Source organism: Poromitra crassiceps (genome assembly GCF_964638095.1).
Source record: "Poromitra crassiceps genome assembly, chromosome: 6".
NCBI lineage: Eukaryota > Metazoa > Chordata > Actinopteri > Beryciformes > Melamphaidae > Poromitra > Poromitra crassiceps.
Genome location: NC_139627.1, coordinates 45805908 through 45829402, shown reverse-complemented (window position 1 = coordinate 45829402; position 23495 = coordinate 45805908). Strand labels below are relative to the sequence as shown.

Below are 23495 nucleotides of genomic sequence, written 5' to 3'. Positions count from 1 at the left end.
TCTAACATCATGCTTCAAAAGATGGAGAACTGGCTGTGTTACGACGATGAGGATGCAAAACATGTAATTTGCATGTTTCGTTTCACCCATGTTTCGTCCGCGCTGCCTTGCAAAACATGTAATTTGCATGTTTCGTTTCACCCATGTTTCGTCCGCGCTGCCATGCAAAACATGTAATTTGCATGTTTCGTTTCACCCATGTTTCGTCGCGCTGCCATGCAAAACATGTAATTTGCATGTTTCGTTTCACCCATGTTTCGTCGCGCTGCCATGCAAAACATGTAATTTGCATGTTTCGTTTCACCCATGTTTCGTCCGCGCTGCCAAATTCAATGGAATGAAACAAATCTTGTAGCCTATGTTGGACGTAGTGAAGTGTTTTTGATTCAAACGGTGATGGTCTCCGCTGATAAGACACGGAGATCTCTGTTACAGGCAGGCGCTACGCCTCCTCCTGACCAGTTTTAAACATTAAAAGACCTGCGGCTTATAGTCCGGTGCGGCTTATATATGTAACAAACAGTCAATTTTGCTGCTGCGGCTTATAGTCCGGTGCGGCTTATAGTGCGGAAATTACGGTAGTTGTTTTAATGCCTCAGGTGAACAGTATCTGACAGGCTTCTCAGTGATGACCTGGTTTGTTTACAGTAGTTGTTTTAATGCCTCAGGTGAACAGTATCTGACAGGCTTCTCAGTGATGACCTGGTTTGTTTACAGTAGTTGTTTTAATGCCTCAGGTGAACAGCATCTGTGGACCGGAGGGTCAGCTGGGCCAGCTGAGGTCTGACCTGAGGCGGGTCAACACCAGCACCTACAGCCTGGAGGGAAGACTGGCTGCAATCAGCCTCACGCCAGGTGCTGTGTGTGTGTGTGTGTGTGTGTGTGTGTGTGTGTGTGTGTGTGTGTGTGTGTGTGTGTGTGTGTGTGTGTGTGTGTGTGTGTGTGTGTGTGTGTGTGCGTGCGTGCGTGCGTGCGTGCGTGCGTGCGTGCGTGCGTGAGCATCAGAATAACTGTCTCACATGATGAGCCTGGCTGAACAGCTGTTGATGTTTAGCGCCTTGAGATAACTCTTGTCATGATTTGGTGCTATATTTGGTGCTATATAAGTATAAAATTGATTGATTGATAGTGAATGAAAATATTTCAGGTTTATATTATTCAAAGCATGAGCTTATTTATGCAACGCACCCAGATGACTGTTGTGTCTGAACTCTGCTGTCTGCGTTCTCCAGGTGCAACAGGGATGAAGGGAGACGCAGGACCTCAAGGTGAGATTCATATTATAGAAACAGCAAGGACAAAACACTTAAAAAAATTAAGATTGTTTTTGGTTGTTGTTTCTTCCTCAAATCAATCCAAACTAGTTCATTCTCGTAGAGTCGACTAAAGATATTGTGAATGTTTCTTTTTCAATGATGATATAATATAATATATAATATTGAGTGTGCTTGCAAAATGCCACAAAATTCAGACAAATGCAGGATTAAAGATACAAAGAAACATCAAATTCCTAAAACAAAATCATAGCATTACTGGATGCTCTATATTTGAAAGATAATGAATGAAATAGTTTTTCCAAACATTTTTGTAACCTTTCACAGTACTTTCTCTTTTTTTATACTACTGTATTAAGTTTCTGTTCATAGGGATTGATACTGGCATCATTTGTTGATTCTGCTGGAAAAAATAAATTGAGGTTCTGGGCTAGTGCATGTTAAAGCTTTCCACCGATTGTACAGTTTTTCAAAAGGTTGTTGGCAATTTGAGCAATGTGTCACATCTGCCATCTTTCTGACTATCTTCGCTGTCACGCGTTCGGGGGCTGTGGCTAAAATGCATTGTAAAATGTCTGTAGAAGAGGAAATTATGCCAGTGCCCATGCGTCTCTGGACTCTGGTCCCAGACAACTAGCGTCAAACTAGCGTCTTTTAAAGCAATTAGCGCTCACTTTTTGGAGCAACTAAGATCCGATATAATAAGGTTGCCTGTGCCTACAAAGTGTAGAATAAGGTGAGTTTAATGCCCGACACAGATTTCCGAAATAATTTTGGCTAGGGTGATAGAGGACTATCACCTTTTACATTAGTAAAGTCTTGAGACGAACGATAGAAAGAGTCTGAGGGCTAACTGGTGTGATGCCATTATTCAGTATTTTCTCATTTTTCACTCACTTTCATGTCACCACCTGCTCTCCCTACAGACAGACAGGCAGAAACACTGAACTTATTATTATCATCATCATCATTATTATTATTATTACTGCACAGAGATGAAGAGAGTGAGACAATACTGTATGGATACAATCACACTATATGATGCACTTATACCCCAATAACCCCATTGAACTAGACAAGGACATCACACAAGGCAGAAAGCCAAAACAATTATATAATTGCGCACTGTGCGTCTAGCTTCCAGGCCACATAGACCAGGTTTTACGCACGATTACGCACAGTTCTACAAATGTGAAAGTAGTGTGTGGAGTTGCCAAATGCCTCGAAACTTTATCCATCCAGACATGTGCTATGCATTGATGCAAAATACCAAAGTACTAGTCGCACAGATTGTGGTGCCACATCGACGCACAACAGCAACTGCTGTGCTGACACTAGTGTCCTCTAGTCTAGAGAGAGAGTGGCGTCAGCGGAGTACCACAATTGCGAGACTCATTAGCCAATGAACAGCCAGGAATGGGTCTCGCGCTACTTTTGCATGCTAAAATAAATCTGACAATGTACAATTTGATCGAAGGGGAAAAAACCTTTCAGAGTACAACACAAACTGTCTATGTTACTGCAACTCGACACGTGCTGCTTAATCCAGGACCTTACTTCCTGGAAATCTTGAGAGTAAAAAACGGGTCCATTGGAGTGAATGGAGATGTCGCAACTCTCTTTACACGACTCTGGCTGACACAAGATAAACCAGATCAAACCACTCAACCAGTGCAATGATTTACCATCATAAAGCAAATACTGCCCTGCTACTCGGCAAACCCATCTCATAACTTTCCAGATTCTGTCACAAATCCCAACCAGAAAGACTAGTACACAAACATAGGCCTACTGCACGGCGGCAGAAGTTAAGGGCAGCATTTTACCTTGTGAAGACGGTGGCACTCCAAAGGTGGACTTGCGCTCTGAAGTGATGCTGATATATTCCCTCATAAGGTCCCGGGGATAAATATGATCCAAAATGTCTTTGTGGATATGTTGTAGTAAAGCCATGAGTTCTGAGTGATACTGTTGCGGAACCAAGTTTTGAGACGACGAAATGCGGAGAAAGACATCTGAGGAAGCAGTGGACACAGGTAAACACAAACAGGTGCTGCTGCTGCTCAGTCTGACTGCGGGAGTGGTGACGTTAGCTGATGAATGGCTAGCTTTAGCCGGCCAGCTAGCTTGCGGGTCCTGGGTGATGTCCGAGTCACTGGTCCGAGCTGCTTGGGCCGCTAGGTACTGCTCTGACGGCAGCCGCGGGAGCGGGGACGTAGCTAGGAAGAACTAGCATTAGCATTATATAACATTATAGCTGACTGGATGTCCGAACTGCTGCTAGTCGCACTGCTGGGTCGGTGCTAATACTAGCAACAACAGTGGCTGCACTTGAAGCTCAATCACTCCTCCTTGAAACTTTAGCTGGAGGGTTTTTGGAAAAAGTCAGAAATCTTCTGCATTTTGAAAATTACAACGAGACGACGTGTTGCACATGCAGGCATGGACTGCGTGTATCAAAAATACGGCCCCCAGGCAACGTGTGCCACAGAAAATTAAGTCCCTCAGGTGGGCGCGTGTGCATCATGCCGTCATAGACACACTTAGAAAATAAGTTAAACATCAAAAATAACATATCCACCCTCTTTGCTTTGCTCATAGTCTTCAACTAAACCCCAAATATCATAGTATAACACACACACACACACACATATATACACTGTACTGTGTGTGTGTGTGTGTGTGTGTGTGTGTGTGTGTGTGTGTGTGTGTGTGTGTGTGTGTGTGTGTGTGTGTGTGTGTGTGTGTGTGTGTAGGCCTACTGTATAATATATATTTCTTTATTGACATGTGTGACATGTAAACATGTGTGGATAAACATGTGTGGATACTAGGCCAGAAAATAATCTGACTGCAAAATACAAGTGCACAATATTAATCAGAATCAGAATCAGCTTTATTGGCCAAGTATGCAAACACATACAAGAATTGGGCTCCGGTTAGCTTTGCTCTCAAGTACACACAGAATACACAAGTACACACATATAGAGAAAAAAAAGGAGAAAGAAGGTTACACATAGTCAAGGCGATCAAGGCAAGAATACTTTGTTGGACATAAGCAAAAAAAATTACAGTGACTGCTATATACAATGTGGTGACTGTGCTATATACAATGTAGTAAAGTGGCTATTTTTAAATATGAATATATTAGGGGATGTACAGTAGTGCAACAACGCTACATAGGTTTGTAAACAAGGCTTATACAGGGATTGCATTTTAAATATGAATATATAAGGTGCAATGTGCAATAAATGTGTACAGTAAAATGTGCAACAATGCCACATAGTTAAGTAAACAAGGATTATGCAGATATTACACGGTAGCCTACATGGTACAGTTGTATGCCGTTCAATGTGAACGAGGCTTGTGTTGACAGTGAACATAAATTAAGTGAGTGGCTGGTTTAAGTGGTTTTAAGGTTAAAGGAGATATGCATAATAGATAGCAGTTTTCCATAGGCCTAATGAGTTTACATTGAAGTGAATTATTTTGTTCATTAGTGGGACTAAAAAAAATTGTCCTATCTTTAGTTAAATCAATGTGTACTTGTAGGTATAAGTTAAGTTAGCTTTAAGTTTGTTTCTGTATACTTTTAGTCTACTTGAGACAAAAGTGTACTAGGTGCATTTGAACTTCTTCTGACTTGATTGGACCAGTTAAGTTGATTAAAGTACATGGACAGTAGAAGCCTAACTGCATTACCTTTTGCAAGCACAGTAGGCCTACTGTACAACAAAAGTACAATATAGTATCCTTGCTTATTTTTAGTTCGAAAAAACACATTTTGTATGTACTCAGACAACTATTCTCATTCATAAAACAGTGTGTGTGTGTGTGTGTGTGTGTGTGTGTGTGTGTGTGTGTGTGTGTGTGTGTGTGTGTGTGTGTGTGTGTGTGTGTGTGTGTGCGTGTGCGTGCGTGCGTTTGTGCATGTGTCCTCAGGCCCCCGTGGTGCAGCTGGAGCGACGGGTGCTGCAGGTGCACCGGGACAGAAGGGGGACAGCGGTGAGTCATCTTCATCAACACAGGAAGTTATACAGGAAGCTATATTGAGTAGTGGGGTGATATTTTGAAAGACAGAAATCTCAAGCTCCTGCTGAAGTTATCTCTGATGTTGATCATCAACCCTGTCAAACCCTCAGGGTCGGCTCAGAGGTAGAGCTGTCGCCTCACAGCTAGAAGGACCTGGGTTCGCTCACACCTGAGACGCTGTGAGCGCTGAAGGAATGCGTGCCCGTCCGCATGTCCTCGAGTGCCCACCGCCCGGGTGGGGTCGTCAAAAGGGCCTTTCTGTGTGGAGTTTGCATGTTCTCCCCATGCCCCCTGGGGGTTTCCTTCATATAGGAACCCGTCACCAAAACATGCAATATCCTGGTTGCTAATGTGGTGCCTCCTCTGGTCGTTAAGGGCGCCTGTTCGGAGAGAGGGGAACTGGTTGGAATAGCGTGAACCTCCCACGTGCTATGTCCTACCGGTGAAGCTTCCCCTGTCAGGTGAAAAGAAGCGGCTGGCTAACTGCCCATGTCTTGGAGGAAGCATGGAGCCAGTTTCGGCTCTCCCCAGATCGGCAGAGGGTGGAGCAGCAACCAATAAATTTAATTAGCACTAATGGGGGATAAAAAAAATAAAAAATACCTGTCAAACCCCCTCGGGTTTATGATCGTTCATTTAGTGCTATATGTGGGAAGTAAAATCCTATTTACTTTGAACAGGAATTCTGATTAAATTACCTGCATAAAAGGTGGAAAAAAGTTCCACTCCTCATTCGTTTTCCTGAAATTAGTTCCTCAGAAGCACTGAAGGCATGTGCAGTAGCGAGCATTAGCTTTCAGCTGCAGGCCTGGCGATGATCCCGGCGATGATGACATGTCGTCTCCTGTCAGCAGGCAGATGAAAAGCAGGATGGATAGGCTGCAGCCATTCTCTCTCATGGCCTCGCCACTTAGTCAATGCACTGACATTTCCTGTATGAAATCTCTATCAGGAGGCAGACTTTTACACAAGCCAACAAATTACCCAGTGAGTCTGAGTCAGATGTTTTCCAATAGGTCACCGCTTTCTCCCCCCCCCCCCCCCCCCCCCCACCCCATCTCTATGAAAATATCATCCTTCATTACATTACTGTTGGAAGGTGAGCACCTGATGCCTTGACATTAGGGTTGTCAAAAGTATCGATAGTATCGAAAAGTATCAATACTGAAAATGTGAATCGGATACAATACTCATTTGCAACAGGTATCGATTGTATCGAAAAGTATCAATACAAAAATTTTGAAACTGATACAATACTCATTTGCAACAGTCTCGATACCATCAGTGCTTTCTTTTAATTTTCCCCTCCCTATCATTGGTGGGTATCTGTTGCTTCAACAAGCTAAACGTGCTCTGATGGCTAGAGCAGGGCTAATCTGCTGTCTAAATTCAAAGTTTTATCAGGACTAGGTTATGGAGAAGTGTGCGTCTGTCCGTCCATCTGTCTAACTTTATTTGTATGCCTCTTGATGTGTCATCCCCCCCTTGCCGTGGTATGGAAAATGGCATTGAGTATCGATATTTTCCTGGGTATCGGTATCGAAGCAGAAATTCTAGTATTGTGACATCCCTACTCGACATGCTGACGCACAGTGGTTTCCACTACAGTATTAAGGTCATAATTGCCCTAAAGAACATAATAATCTAAATGAGATGCTGTTCTCCCTGAATAAACACTTGAACACATCAATGGCTCCTTCATCAAGGCTGGCTCCTGATTGTGACCTTTTGCAGAGCTCTCCTTCTCTGTGTGTAATCTGCCCGTCAAAAGTTTGTGATGTCTAGATTTACAGTGGCTTTACCGATTATCAACCCACTTTGTATCATTATAATCAAAGTCGTTGATATAAGCAGATGGACAGTGTTTACCTTTGCTATATGTTTTCCACACGGAGAGCTCCCAATTCCTCCTCTGGCAAAACGCTCCGCTGTGACGCGTTTTGCGTCACAACGGAACTGCGGAAGCTCTGCTCGAGATGCGGAATCTGCTCCGAGGGCTGTCGATTCGGCTGCCAGGGCGGCTGTTATTGTTTATTCATATTTTTTAAGTATGCACATATCGAATCACATTGAGAGCCTTAACGAGCCTTAATGACTTGCAACTGGCATATGCGGAGTTTCTGCAAGCTGGACAAATGGAGGATACTTATATACTTACTGTATATATATATAGCGAAGTCACTGCCCATCTGCTTATATTAATGACATTATAATGATAGAAAGTGTGTTAATCGGTAAAGCCATCCTTTAAGTACTACAGTATTTGATTTTCACCGTTATATTTCAACATACAATATCTATTTCCTACTTTGGATCTATTTGGATCTATTTCTTCCACACTCAGGTTTTTCACGACTGTCGGCATGAAGAAAATGTGAGCAGCAGTTCAGCTGCTTTGATGAACATATCAACGGTTCCCACTTGAAAATCTCGAAAATGTCCGCAGGCCCACATCTAACCATAAACAGCACAGAGGGCAAACACACATGTGTTCTCAGAGTACTTTTTATTTCAACGATAAAAGGAGCTGTCCATCAGCACCACACAGAAATCAGAAACTAAAAGTGAGGGGCTGTCTGCTGTCTAATTAACAAATAATTGATTATAAATTAAATAACGGTATAATTTAATAATTGGAAAATACATTCTTACATTATTATTATACATTTTTTTCATGAAGATTGTAATGTTTTGGAAATGATTTGGTGGCCCACTTGCAATAACTTTGCAGTTATCTGGCCCACAGATTTGGAATGACACATAGTTTAACGTTAGTGGCATCATCAACATATTTATTATGATTTTATTTTTCCTCAAACTAAACCTGGTTAGCCTTTAATGGGGTTATGTTATTGAAAAGCAACATGCTTATCAAACATTTTCAAAAGCTATAGGTGTCCCGAAACTTTTGATGTGCAGTGTGTGTGTGTGTGTGTGTGTGTGTGTGTGTGTGTGTGTGTGTGTGTGTGTGTGTGTGTGTGTGTGTGTGTGTGTGTGTGTGTGGGTGTGTTCCTGTACCTACGGTATACCAATTAGAATTTTACATCTTCAAAGTGAGGACATTTTGCAAAGTGAGCACATTTTGCAAAGTGAGGACACTTCTTCGAGGGACTGTTTTAGGGGTCGGATTAGCTTTTTAGGGTTAATGTTGGAATTAGGATCAGGTTAAGGTAAAAGTCAGGGTTAAGTTTAGGTCTGTATGTGTTTGTGTTGAGCTGCAGAAGTGTCAGTCCAGCAGTAGATCTATGAGAATCTGTATGCTTTACTGCAGGTACTGGTGTTGGCGTCGCCGGCCCCCAAGGACCAAAGGGAGAGCAAGGTCCAACGGGCCCCCAAGGATCCCTTGGACCGCAAGGACTGTCCGGTAGTTCAGGTAAGATGGATTATGCTTATGATTGAAATAATGTAATGGTTATTGTCAAGGCTACAAGATGTTATTGTAAAAAAAGGGTATCCACCTAAATCACAAAGTGGGGGTGCATCAGTAAAGAGTCCCCCACCGAGTGAGACATCCGATTTGTCTAGTGCAGCTCAGCAGCTGTAATGTCATCACTAAATTAATCGGTTTTTCAGAAAATAAATTGGAGATTGAACGAGCCATCTCAGCCTTCAAGGCTAACAACATTGCAGGGGGAGCTCTGCAGTACCCCTGCAGCTCATGCCATAGGACCTGCTTCAGCACTGGTGTAACAATTTAGATTAGAATTTAGTTCGATTTAGAGCAACTGAGGAAGGCTACAATTTTCACTCAATCAATTGATGACGTCATCACTGATGACATCATCACTGCTCTCCATTATCCATTTCAGACTGAATGAATGAATGAATTCATGACTCACCCCAAAAAGCCTTCTCTTGACCACGCGCTTGCTGCGCACGTGGTAACAAAGAGAATGTGTCAAGCGAAGGATAAAGAGCATGGGTTTGTTTTTAGCATTTTTTCATCTTTTTTTATTTCTTCCCATATGTTCCCCTATCGAATTGAAGTAAATGTGTCCCAGAATAGACACTTACTTGATGTGAAAGTAAAGGAGGTGCACGAATAATCAGTTCTGCTTGTGGTGTATGGTGTCCCTGACCAGGCTTTAAAACCAGGATCCAACCTCACCTCAACTTGTCTCATTGTTTCAGGCCCAGCTGGTCCTCAGGGACTCCCAGGAAACAATGGAACCGACGGTAAGGTTCCAATGACCAGGTTCTGTGTGTGTGTGTGTGTGTGTGTGTCGTGTGTGTGCGTGCGTGCGTGCGTGCGTGCGTGCGTGTGTCGTGTGTGCGTGCGTGCGTGCGTGCGTGCGTGTGCGTGCGTGCGTTCGTGCGTGTGTGTGTGTGTGTGTGTGTGTGAAAACAAGATTTAAAATAAGCTCATAGGCCTAACAAATCTGTAATTACCTGAGGACAGTGACCCACCCTTGAATTTGTTTCATAAAAGTATATTATGTCTAAAAAATATTATGTCCTTTCAAATGTGCTCGGTCGTCAATCTAAAAAAAAAAACTGTTTCTTACTAACCAAAAAGTATGATAACACAAGTCCCCCCCCAACAGCAGCGGTACATTATTGCCAACCAAGTCACTGAAGCTACAAACAGGCATATATAATTAGATGTTAAACACTTTGAATATCAGCTGCTTTACACAGTCTAAGTATAGTCTAGTCTAAGTATGCTTTCAACACCTCATCCAGCAGAGTAAAACCTGCACAATGTGCTCCCGGCAGCATACAGGTAAAAGATAACCCTTATTTATAACAGGCTCAGAGACTTTGTATTTTTCATTGCTGAGATATGAACACTGACTCCTTCAAAAGATTCCATTGTAGACGTTTACACATACTGAGAAAGTGTACAATGTGTGGTTAAATCTAAGTTTCTGCTGCTTGCAGATAGATATCCCTGTCTCTCTGGATTATCTCACTCTGACACGTCCGCTTCTAAAGTGCTCCGCACATCTAAGAATAGATTGATAGATTGATTTTGCAAAGATAATCTAAACTTCCAGCACAGAGTTAAGCTGAGAAGTTACACTTTCCATCCTACATATGTCTGCTGCAACCTCGAGGTTAGAGGTGGGGCTTGTGAGTGGTTGCACGTGCGAATCCCCTCCAAAAATCTGTATTGTAAATATAGTAAATACAAAAATGCAACAAAGTCAACTTTTCTTTGGGTTGGACCAAAGAAAACAAACTGTAGATGTGACTGAAGCTTGGTACAAACAGACAAAAAAACATAGGTTTTACAAAGATGTTTAAAAATGACAGCGGCTCATATAATATGGATTAACTTTGTCTTACTGTAAAAGTGATCAATAAAATCTTGAATTACACTTCACGTGTATATTTAAGATAGTAGGGCCGCGTGTCACTGACTCACCGGCACAGCTGATGGAGGATGCCAGAGTTATTTTGTATAATAGTTGCCATGGAAATGGTGAAGTCATATTTTTAGTGATGAGCACGGCGAGGTATGCTGTCATGCTGATTTGATCACATTCTAGATGTCTATATAGTTGACCAATCAGATTGCTTGGTCGGAACTATTATTAATATGAGCAGGGTAGTGCTGAAGATGAGCGTGTGCGTTCAGACAACCTTCTCTGGGAAAATGTTCCTTGCTTGACATGATAAACCATGTGGCTCACATACTGATTCATCATCATAATAATCTCATGCTGACTGAGTTACGAAAGTACATAGACTGTAGCAAATATTTCATAATTTCACATCACATGGTGCTAAAAAAAGAATTGTTAAATCGACCAGTTTCACTTCCCTTCTTATCTGCCGGACATCATCAGCAGTTGGATATTGCTGACTAGATGTTATTCAATCTGGATCAAGAGTGTGAATTTGCAGAATCAGCACATACAGTATGCGCTTGAACTCTTTAGAATGATCTTCATATTTAATATTTTTCTTCTTGTACTGTATTTGTATTTATAAAATGTATATTAAAAAAAATCATTGTTGATCAACCTACACCACATTCACTTCTGGTGAAATGGCCCAATTTCTCCTCAGTGATCAGTCAATCAAATATAATCATTATTACTCTTCTAGCAATCTAGGAACCCAGAGTCTATTTTTATTTGAAAAATAGACTCTGGGACAGCCCTACCGTTTTTCCCAGCTTCCTGCAGCACGCCTCTCCTGCCACTGTCACTTTCTTTTCCGCGTCCGGGCTCCACTGTTTACAGTCTAAATAACAACTTGCGCCGCGACTTTCCAGTAATTTTCCACTGTTGTTTTAAGACGAGTTGACGTCTTCTATGCAGTGTGTTTATGCATTAACGTTATTAGTGAATAGCCAAAATGGACGCGGAAAAGGAAAGCGGAAGTGACGGAAAAGCCACCGTGACTTCCTTTTCGGCTATTCACTAATGACGTTAGCACGAGAGGTGTGCTGTACAGGAAGTTTGGAAAAACTGTAGGGCTGTCCCAGAGTCGAAAAATAGACACTGGGTTCCCAGATTGCTCTTCTACAGACTGGGCAGATTAATATTTCCTAATTGTAAAATTGCCAAAGCTGCTAGACAAAAAGTGAAATTAACCAAACCAATTGAGCCCAATATCCACCCAAAGCACAACATATTATGCAGCTGATGTTTAAACAGTTTGTAATAACCTTTAATATTTTCTAGTAACTAGTCATGAACAAACAAAATTACCAACTGCCCCTACTCCACAAATAATAGAGGGAAAACGGGATCAGATTCACTCTTTATTAAACATTACATTAATAGTAATAATAATAATAATAGCTAGGGATGGTTTCTATCTATCTATCTTCTCATTTATCATGATTGTGTGTGTGTGTGTGTGTGTGTGTGTGTGTGTGTGTGTGTGTGTGTGTGTGTGTGTGTGTGTGTGTGTGTGTGTGTGTGTGTGTGTGTGTGTGTGTGTGTGTGTGTGTGCGTGCGTGCGCAGGCGCCCCAGGTGCCCCAGGCCAAGTTGGCTCCCCAGGAGGCCCGGGAAGCCCAGGATTAAAGGGAGACCCTGGACACTCAGGTAGGGCCGCCTCCTTCACGTCTCAGTTGTAGCACCAAAATACTTCAAACAAGCGTCAAAACAATGGTATCAGTTTGCAAACATATCAGGCCGATAGACCTTTTATTAAATATCAGATATCGGACACGGAATAATGGCCTCTAAAATGACAATAACAGCAGAGATTTGCCGTGACAGTTTTAGTATGGACTTGATAAAGCTTTTATATTTTGCTGCCACTAACCTGTCTGATGTCTGCTGTGATCGCAGGTGTTCAGGGGCCCCCTGGCACAGCGGGGGCCAACGGTGAAAAGGGAGACACTGGTCATGAAGGTACGCATTCATGATTCACCTGTGCATGCTTGTGTGTGTGTGTGTGTGTGTGTGTGTGTGTGTGTGTGTGTGTGTGTGTACATGTAGACACAGCTGCCAGCTCCATCTCTCCATCTCTTGCTCATGTGTTAGATGTGTTTTCCACTCCCACGACCCCCAGGTATTCCTGGACGCCAAGGCAGCAAAGGAGACACGGGTGTGGCTGGAGTTCCAGGTCCCGGTCCAGCGGGACCTTCAGGTCGGTTTCAGCTAACATCTATTTATTTATTCATTTATATCGTTGTGTTTTTTGTAAATTAATTCTTATTTTAAAGGCAGTAATGTCTCCCAGAGTTTCTTTACATTGAATACTTGTAGGTGTGGTGGTGGGTCACTCTGCCGTAAAGAGTTGCTGACACTAAAATAATTTCATCAGTCTGGTTCCAGTGGAGAGACACTCTGAATATTCTTTTATTTTTTTTATGAAAATGTAAAAACGTAGAGATAACTGCAGCTTCGGTATCAGTCTTCAAAAGCCTGTATCATACAAACTCTGCCTCTTACTGGAGAATGTCCTGGGAAAGTTAAAAACTGTAAAAGTATTTTCATAACCAAGCATATCTAGGATATTCATAAAAAGATTTATTTTGATAAACCAGTTAGCAAAGCTATAGTACTATTAACCAAAAGATTAGAACAATTTTATTAAATACTTTCATACAAACTCTGCCTCTTACTGGAGAAAGTCCTGGGAAAGTTAAAAACTGTAAAAGTATTTTCATAACCAAGCATATCTAGGATATTCATAATTTTTCTTCTTTTGATAAACCAGTTAGCAAAGCTATAGTGCTACTAACCAAAAGATTAGAAGAATTTTATTAAATACTTAGGGGAATCTATTCACATTCGTAGTCATTCGGAAGTAAAAAAAAAAAAAAAAAAAGTTCTCACACAAAGCCTGACAACTCTCAGATTTTCCAAAATGATTTTGGCTTCTAAAAAATGTTGAACCTTCCCTAGTAAAATAAATTGGAAACCTCTTTAGGAGTTAGGTTAGGAGGCCGTTTCACACAACAAGAGCATGTATTGGTTGCAAGGAGCCTGGATCTTCAGAGAGAGGAACACGTTAGGTTTAGAAACCCGTGGCGGTGAGTCACACAGCCCTGTCATGATGTGAACGTGCAATCCGGTCCCCATAGTCAAAAATAATGTGCTTTATGTGAGAGTATGTGCTTAACTCTGCTCCATTTTCTTCTTTTCATTTTGTCCTCAGCTACACCAGAAACTGCTGGCACTGAGAGTCCCAGTCCAGGAGGTGAGTAAACATGTGACAGGTGTTTTGTGTAATCTGAAATCTGAAAATAGTTTAATAAAATATGATTATTTGAATATTGGTATATTGGAAAAATCACCCTGGAATTTGGTAAACAAGCTTCCTGAACAAACTAGTTTGCTAATAAATACAAGTATTTTGTTATCCTAAACTGTATTTAGTTATCCTAAAACTGTTGTTTGTTATATTGAGTGCATTCTTCAACATCTGAATTTGTGTTATATGAAGAAAAGTGAAACAAATGAATAATAAGAAACAAACTTTTATCTTGATTTGTGCAATGTTCACGGTTGCCTGTTACCCCTTTCACCAGGCCATCATGTCACATATGAGTGTGTCAATGTGTCAAAGTTGTTCTTTGTCTTACAATTTACATTCTGTCCCTCTCACTGCACTCTGAAGCTAAACCAGCTCTTTGTGTGTGTGTGTGTGTGTGTGTGTGTGTGTGTGTGTGTGTGTGTGTGTGTGTGTGTGTGTGTGTGTGTGTGTGTGTGCGTGTGTGTGTGCGTGTGCGTGTGCGTGTGCGTGTGTGAAACCTTCTCTTCATGCAAATCTCAAACAATTCAAATTATGACGGAGAGTCAGTGGCTCCAGTCCCCACCTTGTTTTCATTGTTTATGTTCATGTGTGCACAGTGAAGCGTCTGAGACTGATTAATGATTAATGATTAATTAATTAGTGATTAACAAAGAAACTTGACTTGACTTGATGGGAACTGGAACATATTTGGCCATTGAGACCGCATGGCTGAAAGCACCAGTGGTATAATTTCATTCTTCCTTTTCCTCCAAAGGTCTCAGAGGTTTACCCGGACTGCCAGGTCCTCCTGGAGCCCGAGGCCCTTCTGGAGAAAAGGGAGAGAAAGGAAGCCCAGGAGAAAGTAAGTCTGCACAGGACTGACCTGAGAGCAGTGGAGTCAGTAGAGAGTAGAGCAGAACAGATTAGAATATAGAGTCACAGGACTGACCTGAGAGCAGTGGAGTCAGTAGAGAGTAGAGCAGAACAGATTAGAATAGAGTCACAGGACTGACCTGAGAGCAGTGGAGTCAGTAGAGAGTAGAGCAGAACAGATTATAATAGAGTCACAGGACTAACCTGAGAGCAGTGGAGTCAGTAGAGAGTAGAGCAGGACAGATTAGAATATAGAGTCACAGGACTGACCTGAGAGCAGTGGAGTCAGTAGAGAGTAGAGCAGAACAGATTAGAATAGAGTCACAGGACTGACCTGAGAGCAGTGGAGTCAGTAGAGAGTAGAGCAGAACAGATTAGAATAGAGTCACAGCCTGTTCGCATTAAATGTCATGAAATGAGCACATGAATGAGCTAAGTGCACAAACAGTGACAGAAATGCTGTCCCCCATAAAAGGGACATGCAGCGAAGCAAATAGAAACAGGAAGTAGTTCCACATGGAAATAGCACGCTGGAAAATAATGGTGTGGGGAGACTGGAGGTTAGTTGGGGCGTTTAAATTCTACTCTGAAGACACGCGGGTTCAATTCCCAACTCATGCAAGGATCTTTTCCACTGTGAGTGAAATTTCACCTTTTCAGCGATTTCAGTTTTCATTATTTAACAATGACTTTAATCCTAACCTAACCAAACTGTTTCAGTAAGTGTTAGCTAACATTTTCATCAGACAGAAATGGCCAGTTGCTGCTCACATAACATAACACATACATTGTTTATTTCCAACAAGTAATCTGTTTCAGAGTTTTCGAGTATAGTCTGTGCGTGCGTGCGTGCGTGCGTGCGTGCGTGCGTGTTTCACAAGGCTTTGAGGTGCTTTCTGTCGCCGCTCTCACTTCCTTGTAGAGCCAGGGGGAGGGGCCTAGTCTACATCTCGTGCGCACATCTCAGTGCACTGCTCAAATCCCTTGCTCAGATTTTGGCTGACATCTCGGCTCAATTGGACGGAGGGACAAACATGTCACTAAGCGGCTGCACCACTTAAAAATATATAAACGATAATATATCTGGTAGAGCTGAATTAGTAATTACACTGCATCGGGGGTGTTAAACTCAATTGTTCAACCCGGGCCACATCAGTATTACTGCCCCTCAAAGGGCCGGTTGTAAATGTTACACGATATAAATGTATCTAGCCTACTTGTTATCATATTAAATAATTGCCTCTGATTAGTTTATTATTAGTTTTTAGTCATAACTAGCTCAGAAAGCAGAATTATAGGTAAAATAATGGCAGACAACTACAGTAGTAGCCTTAGAAGTAATTAGAACTGTATTGCGCAAATTGTATTCTTTGCTAACTCTCGGGGCCACATAAAATGAGGTACCGGGCCGCATTTGGCCCCCGTGGCCTTGAGTTTGACACATCTATCATGTGTGGTGGCCGGATAAAATTCTGCTCACTCACTCACACACACACACACACACACACACACACACACTGCTCACTGAAGGGCTGTTGTGGGCGGACTGGGCACATTCGACTCGTGTTTTAGCTAAAATATCTGAAATAACCAACATCTTTACTTTTTCTTAACATAGATCATCTAGATGCAGTAGGCCTACTGTACACATGCAATTAGTAACCAACCTAGTTCAGCTCTACTAGATAATAGAAATGTATAACCACATATACAAATGTCACGTGTCGGTTCTGAACTTCTCATCAAACTCGTGTCTAGGGGTATTTTATCTTTCCACCAACACCGCACGCAACATGAATGTGATCAAAAGGTTACAAGGAGGTTAGGCTGTTGGTCATTGGAATTAGTTTGAATTACCTAGCCCTGAGCGCAGGATGACACGCCGCGTCTTGTAGTCAACTCTTTCTCCAGGTAGCAGCTTAGTTCATCCTGACCCTGCAACAGCACTGTCGTCTTGGAGAGGTGTGAGGGCCGATCCAGGCCTCACCAGTTCAGTAGTGCATCGCCGAAGCGAGACTGGAAAATACAAGTCTATATAAGGTTTGCTCCGAAGTCTATCAAACATAAGGTTAGCTCGGCTGTCGTGTCGTTCTGCCTGTGTGAACGCCGTCGTCCTCACCCCGGAAGTAATCCCACAGGAAGCAAGGGGGAAAGGTCACCTTGAGAATCATAATTAATAGTTCATACTTCCGCCAGGCAATTAAACATCATTCAATAATCAGGACAGCCCGAAATACACAAGTAAACGTGATCATATCTGATCTAAGGGGATACTACCTAGTCTCACATAACAAACCGTTACACAACCCTAGTTTGCAAACTAGGGTCGTAACTAGGGTTGTAAAGAACTACAACAGTGGGCTGGTTTGTATCAAGCTGCATGGCGTGGCTAATTGTATTTTTCCTAGAATGAGAAGTTATAAATATTGAACTGAACATGTGTCCATGAAATGGACCAACGTTACTATTATACATCTGTCTCATGTGAGAATGAGTTGCTGTAATCACCGCTCCAAACGAACGCATTTGATTGGCTAAATAGGTGGTGACCTATTTAGGAAATCTCAATGAAATCTGTCAGATGCAGCATCATCAGTCCTGTCTGGACAGCTCTCATTGAAAATGAACAGAGACAGACGACCATAAACCTACTAAACTTAGCACATCCCTTACAGAAAAAACACATGAGGTTCACGTGTCCACATGTTTCACCACATGTTTCCACGTGTGGTGAAACATGTGGACACATGTTAAATTTCACATGTGAAAACATGTGGAACACATGTGAAACCCATGGGAAGCGTGTGGTTTTGGAACATTTTCACATGTAGAAAACATGTGATAACATGTTTTGCCACAAGTATAGCAACATGTTTTCCACATGTGGAGCATATGTGGAAAACATACATGGGTTTCACATGTAATCACATAGGTTTCACATGTAATCACATGGGAATTTACATGGGTTTCACACATTTCACATGTGAAACCATTCCTAAACCACACGCTTCCCATGGGCAAACCACATGTTTCACATGTGTTCCACATGTTTTCTCATGTGAAATTTAACGTTTTCACATGTGATCACATGTGACATTTCACATGTGCAAAATCAAATGTGATCACATGTGATTTTGCAATGTGATCACATGTGATTTTGCACATGTGAAGTTCATGTGGTTTTTCTGTAAGGGATGTACTACAATCTTGGGAAACACTTTATTTGGATAGTCAATTTGATACTTTACAGAAGCCCATTGTGGACTTCCGGATGTAAAAATCCATTATCTCAGGAAAACAAAATGTCTTATCTGGAGGTAGCCTAACTTTACAAGAAAACAAAGAAAAGTAATTCATCGTCACAGGAAAATGGCATAAATAAAATGTATAAATATAGTATAGGTATTCAATGGGCTAACTATCAGATGATGTAAAAAAAAATTCCATCTTTACAGGCCATCTAACCCTGACTCTAAGATTAACCATAACCCAGACACTGAATATAGACTAGCCTACTATCCACACTAATGTACACCTGAAACTCTGTAAACTTTTTACACTTTATAGTCAGTTGTGTATCACCTGTGGACTATCCAAATGAAGACACGCTCTTTGTACTGAATGTAAAAGTTGTAAAATGAACGTTTCTGTGACTAGGACCTATGAACGTGCGGCTTGCCGGAGGGAGCGCCAGTCGTGGGCGAGTGGAGGTGAGGCACAACGGGGTCTGGGGCACCGTGTGTGATGACAATTTCGACAATGTGGATGGCACGGTGATCTGCAGGATGCTGGGATATCGGACTGCCACCGCCACCTTCACTAGTTCCAGCCCAGGTAGGAACACATAACATCCCCTCATCTCTACTCACTAGTGCCAGCCCAGGTAGGAACAGCTAACACCCCCCATCTCTATTCACCACCTACACTAGTGCCAGCCCAGGTAGGAACACATTACATCCCCCATCTCTACTCACTAGTGCCAGCCCAGGTAGGAACACATTACATCCCCCATCTCTACTCACTAGTGCCAGCCCAGGTAGGAACACATTACATCCCCCATCTCTACTCACTAGTGCCAGCCCAGGTAGGAACAGCTAACACCCCCCATCTCTACTCACCATCTTCACTAATGCCAGCCCAGGTAGGAACACATTACATCCCCCATCTCTACTCACTAGTGCCAGCCCAGGTAGGAACACATTACATCCCCCATCTCTACTCACCACCTTCACTAGTGCCAGCCCAGGTAGGAACACATTACATCCCCCATCTCTACTCACTAGTGCCAGCCCAGGTAGGAACACATTACATCCCCCATCTCTATTCACCACCTACACTAGTGCCAGCCCAGGTAGGAACACATTACATCCCCCATCTCTACTCACTAGTGCCAGCCCAGGTAGGAACACATTACATCCCCCATCTCTACTCACTAGTGCCAGCCCAGGTAGGAACACATTACATCCCCCATCTCTACTCACTAGTGCCAGCCCAGGTAGGAACACATTACATCCCCCATCTCTACTCACCACCTTCACTAGTGCCAGCCCAGGTAGGAACGCATTACATCCCCCATCTCTATTCGCCACCTTCACTAGTGCCAGCCCAGGTAGGAACACATTACATCCCCCATCTCTACTCACTAGTGCCAGCCCAGGTAGGAACACATTACATCCCCCATCTCTACTCACTAGTGCCAGCCCAGGTAGGAACACATTACATCCCCCATCTCTACTCACCACCTTCACTAGTGCCAGCCCAGGTAGGAACGCATTACATCCCCCATCTCTATTCACCACCTTCACTAGTGCCAGCCCAGGTAGGAACGCATTACATCCCCCATCTCTATTCACCACCTTCACTAGTGCCAGCCCAGGTAGGAACGCATTACATCCCCCATCTCTACTCACTAGTGCCAGCCCAGGTAGGAACACATTACATCCCCCCAGGTCCGTAGCTAGAGGGAGGAAAGTGTGGACGATTCCAAGGGCCCTTGACTGACAGGGGCCCTAAAAAAATGAGCTGGTATAGGTGATATAGAGGTGATTGAGAAAAGGCAAATAATGACATTACAATAGTCTCTAAGCTGAGCTGAATATTAATTTAAAATGAGATATTCCTCTAAATTGGGCTTCAAATGGCCAAAGAATTTCTGGGCCTTGGAAAATTTTGGCCATTTGAAGCCCAATTTAGAGGAATATCTCATTTTAAATCAGAGAGTTCCCCAAACTTTTGAGTAGCCAGTCAGATTGAAAAAGTAGCCGGATCATGTTGCGGCGTTTGTTCCAGTGGTCCTTTTCCCAATTAATAAACAAACCTCAAATATGTATCGATGAGTGTGACAATCTCCCTGCAGGGCTTGACATTTGCTTTTTTGGCTACCTGCCAATATGGCTGCTAGAAGTTACCAGCCAATTAGAATTTTCACTAGCCAAAATGTTTTCTAGAAATAAACCAGATAACCAATATGAGTGGGTTAATTTAAGCATAAGTATCAGTAAGTGGCCCTGGATTCTCAAAGCCTGTGTTGAGGGTCACATGAACAAAAATGCACTCTTGAAGCTAAATAAATCCAAAACCAACAAGTTAATTATTTACATTTTTTACTTCAATGTAGAACAGTCATTTCTTACACATGAGATTACTTTTAGCCTTTTAGTCATAAAGATTTTTTGAATTATTGATTATTGATATTCCATATTCCAGACTGAAATGTTATAACAGAAGTAGAGTATTGGCCAGAATGACATGAACATTTGGACACTTATTCAGCTGGTATCTTGTATGTTGCGTTCAGGTGCACTGTAAAAAAAAAAATGTTTTGGGGCCCCTGTCAGTCAAGGGCCATTGGAATCGTCCACACTCCCCCCCCCCCCCCTGGCTATGGCCCACCTTCACTAGTGCCAGCCCAGGTAGGAACAGATAATCCCCCCCCCCCCACAATCTCTACTCACTGTAATCGCTCACAAAAAAAAGTTCCACTTCTCTCCTTAGCCCATTCATTTTCATAGCACTGCCTTCTAGATAGACTGCATTATATCGCTAATGGTGAGGGATGGGACCGAATGACAAAATTCAATATATCGCAATACAAAAATGACAATACGCATCACGAGGCAGAAAAATGAATTGTGATATTAGCTCCATTTTATTCTGCTGTAGTAATCACAAATGACTATGAGACGCTTGTTGTGGCTCAGAAATAAACATAATTATTCACAGTCACTGATCTTTAATTTATTACATCGTATTGTAGTTGTATATTTCAATTAACTGCACTGCTAACTATGACATACCTCCTTCCCCTCTGCGTGCCTACTGTCTCATTTCTCCACTGGCCTCACTGATGCTTTTAATAGTCCTCCACCAGCCCCCATGATCCACTTCCAACATCCTTTTTTAAATCGGTTTTTAATTTTTTAACAGATCACATTCTGTCAATAGTAAACTGTTCCCTTCAGACTGGTATCCATTGCTTCAAAACTGCTGCTACCAGACCACTTCTAAAGAGGAACAACCTGCACCCGAATGCATCTAGCAATTATACGCTAAACTCACTTTGCTTAGATGAATTGAGGCGGTGGCATATCAGCAACTGAACTGCTATCTCACAGATAACAACATCGGTGACAAATTCCAATTTGGCTTCCGTACATCTCATAGCACAGAAACTGCTGCTGGAATGGCTCTGTCTGACACAGCTAAGCTTTTTCAGCTCAATGCATCTAATGCTGGGCACAGATTAGATGACTTTAAGAAATATTGTTAATTTTGAGCAATTCTCCTTTAAGAACTTTCCCTTTCCTGCCATCAACAATAAGCTATTCGTATGAGAGCTGAGAAACAGGAGTCCATGATCGATCTCCTTCTGTCCTTCTTCAGGGACTGGGAACATCTGGCTGGATGACCTGCAATGCCGTGGCACAGAGTCAGATATCTTCGCCTGCCCACACAATGGAATTGGTACAAACAACTGTAGCCATGGTGAGGACGCTGGGGTGCAGTGTGCCTAGAAACACCAAGAAACCAATCAAGATGGTGGATGGGTCAACAAAGAGTGCAGGCAGGATCCTCACTCACATCACCATCAATGGTCACCCTACCCCCCTCTCCTCACTTGTCACAAACCTGCGTGTCAAACTGGACTCATCACTGTCCTTTGATGCCCACTTCAAGTCTGTCTGTCAAACTTCATTCTTCCACCTGAGAAACATGTCAAAGCTACGAGCCTCCCTCAGCAAACGTGATGCAGAAAAACTGGCCCATGCCTTCATCAGCTCCCACATTGATTACTGTAACTCTCTCCTCGCTGGCCCTACCAGCCAAAACCATCCAGAACAGTGCTGCCCGGGTTCTCACCGAAAAAACACGCAAATCAGAGCACATAATCGCAGTCAGACACTCCCTTCACTGGCTCCCAATAAACCAACGGATCACTTTCAAACGACTCCCCCTTGTGTTCAAGGCCATAAACTGCACCAGTCCAACCTACCTTCAGGAACTCCTCACCCCTCAATCCTCACCCCGGTCACTCAGTTCCACCAGTTCCAATCTCCTTGCTTTGCCAGCATGGTCCCACACGCCTTTTCATCGCTGGGGCCACAGCTGCTCCCAGCAACAATTAGGGCATCAGACTCACTCGCTGTAAATCCCAACTTAAGACGCACCTGTTCCACTGTGCTTTCCCCTAGGCCATGGTTCCTATGTCCTCTTCCTCTTAAAACAATGGTTGAAAGCCAACCAGACATGTAATCACTTATAGTATGTTTTCTGTCGTTTTTGTATTTTTGAGTGTACCTTACTATGTTCTATTTGAGTGTGTTCTATTAATTATGTATGTAGCTCTTACTCATTTATATTCCTCTGTTTTTATGTTTGGGGACTGCGGATGGAATCTAGCCTTGTGCTAAATCCACTTTGTGTACTTTTTACACTTTTACCATGTTTCAGGTGACTGTATCTGTTTCATGTTTTATGTGTTCATTAATTGTGCATTGTCCCGTCCAAATAAACAAATAAAGTAAGTAAAGTAAAGTAAAAATTTGTCACTGATTCTATGCATCCTTTTAATCCTCACATGGCTTGTGCATATTATTCCCTGTTTTTATGTTTAATTGGACCAGTTTTATGACGTTGTGTGCTTATTATTGCCTGTTTTATGTGTTGACTGACCAGTTTTTACTACATTGCTATGATTATTTTACTCTGTGAAGCACCTTGAGATCTCGTATTTTAAAGTGGGCTATATAAATTAAATCCATTATTATTACTATTCTTGACTGGCACATGCACACCGACACTGACAAACACGCACGCACGCGCACACATGCACGGCACGCACGCACACACACACACACACACACACACACTCGCATGCGCGCACGCTCAAGAGAAAACAAAGATCCCACTAATGATGTTCCCAGCTGGATCTCATTTCATATTCACAAAACACACCATATAAAAATGCACTGTTTCACTTCATTGCTAAAGACATTAGTTTAAATGCACGACAGTTTACCACAAACAGATGATTATGCTGTATTTTATTTCTATGCATTCTAAAAAGAATGTCATAAAATTGCAATACATTTCCTGTTCCTGTGTACTTTTGCTATTGTAAAAAAAAAACATCAAATCTATGACCTAACACAAATTGAATTTAATATGCAGTG

The 23495-nt window shown here is 42.4% G+C and overlaps 1 protein-coding gene across 1 annotated transcript in view; it reads left to right on the top strand.

Annotated features, from left to right (window-relative positions):
- Positions 1–22846, top strand: part of marco (macrophage receptor with collagenous structure) — a 34214-nt gene extending 11368 nt beyond the window's left edge. The window contains exons 4-15 of the mRNA XM_083639472.1: positions 738–855; positions 1233–1268; positions 5217–5279; positions 8578–8679; positions 9438–9482; positions 12228–12308; positions 12558–12620; positions 12781–12858; positions 13873–13914; positions 14726–14812; positions 18481–18657; positions 21706–22846. Coding sequence (XP_083495598.1) covers positions 738–855; positions 1233–1268; positions 5217–5279; positions 8578–8679; positions 9438–9482; positions 12228–12308; positions 12558–12620; positions 12781–12858; positions 13873–13914; positions 14726–14812; positions 18481–18657; positions 21706–21836 — 1023 coding nt within the window. The 3' untranslated portion in view covers positions 21837–22846. The remainder of the gene's footprint in view (positions 1–737; positions 856–1232; positions 1269–5216; positions 5280–8577; positions 8680–9437; positions 9483–12227; positions 12309–12557; positions 12621–12780; positions 12859–13872; positions 13915–14725; positions 14813–18480; positions 18658–21705) is intronic.
- Positions 22847–23495: the final 649 nt, after the last annotated feature.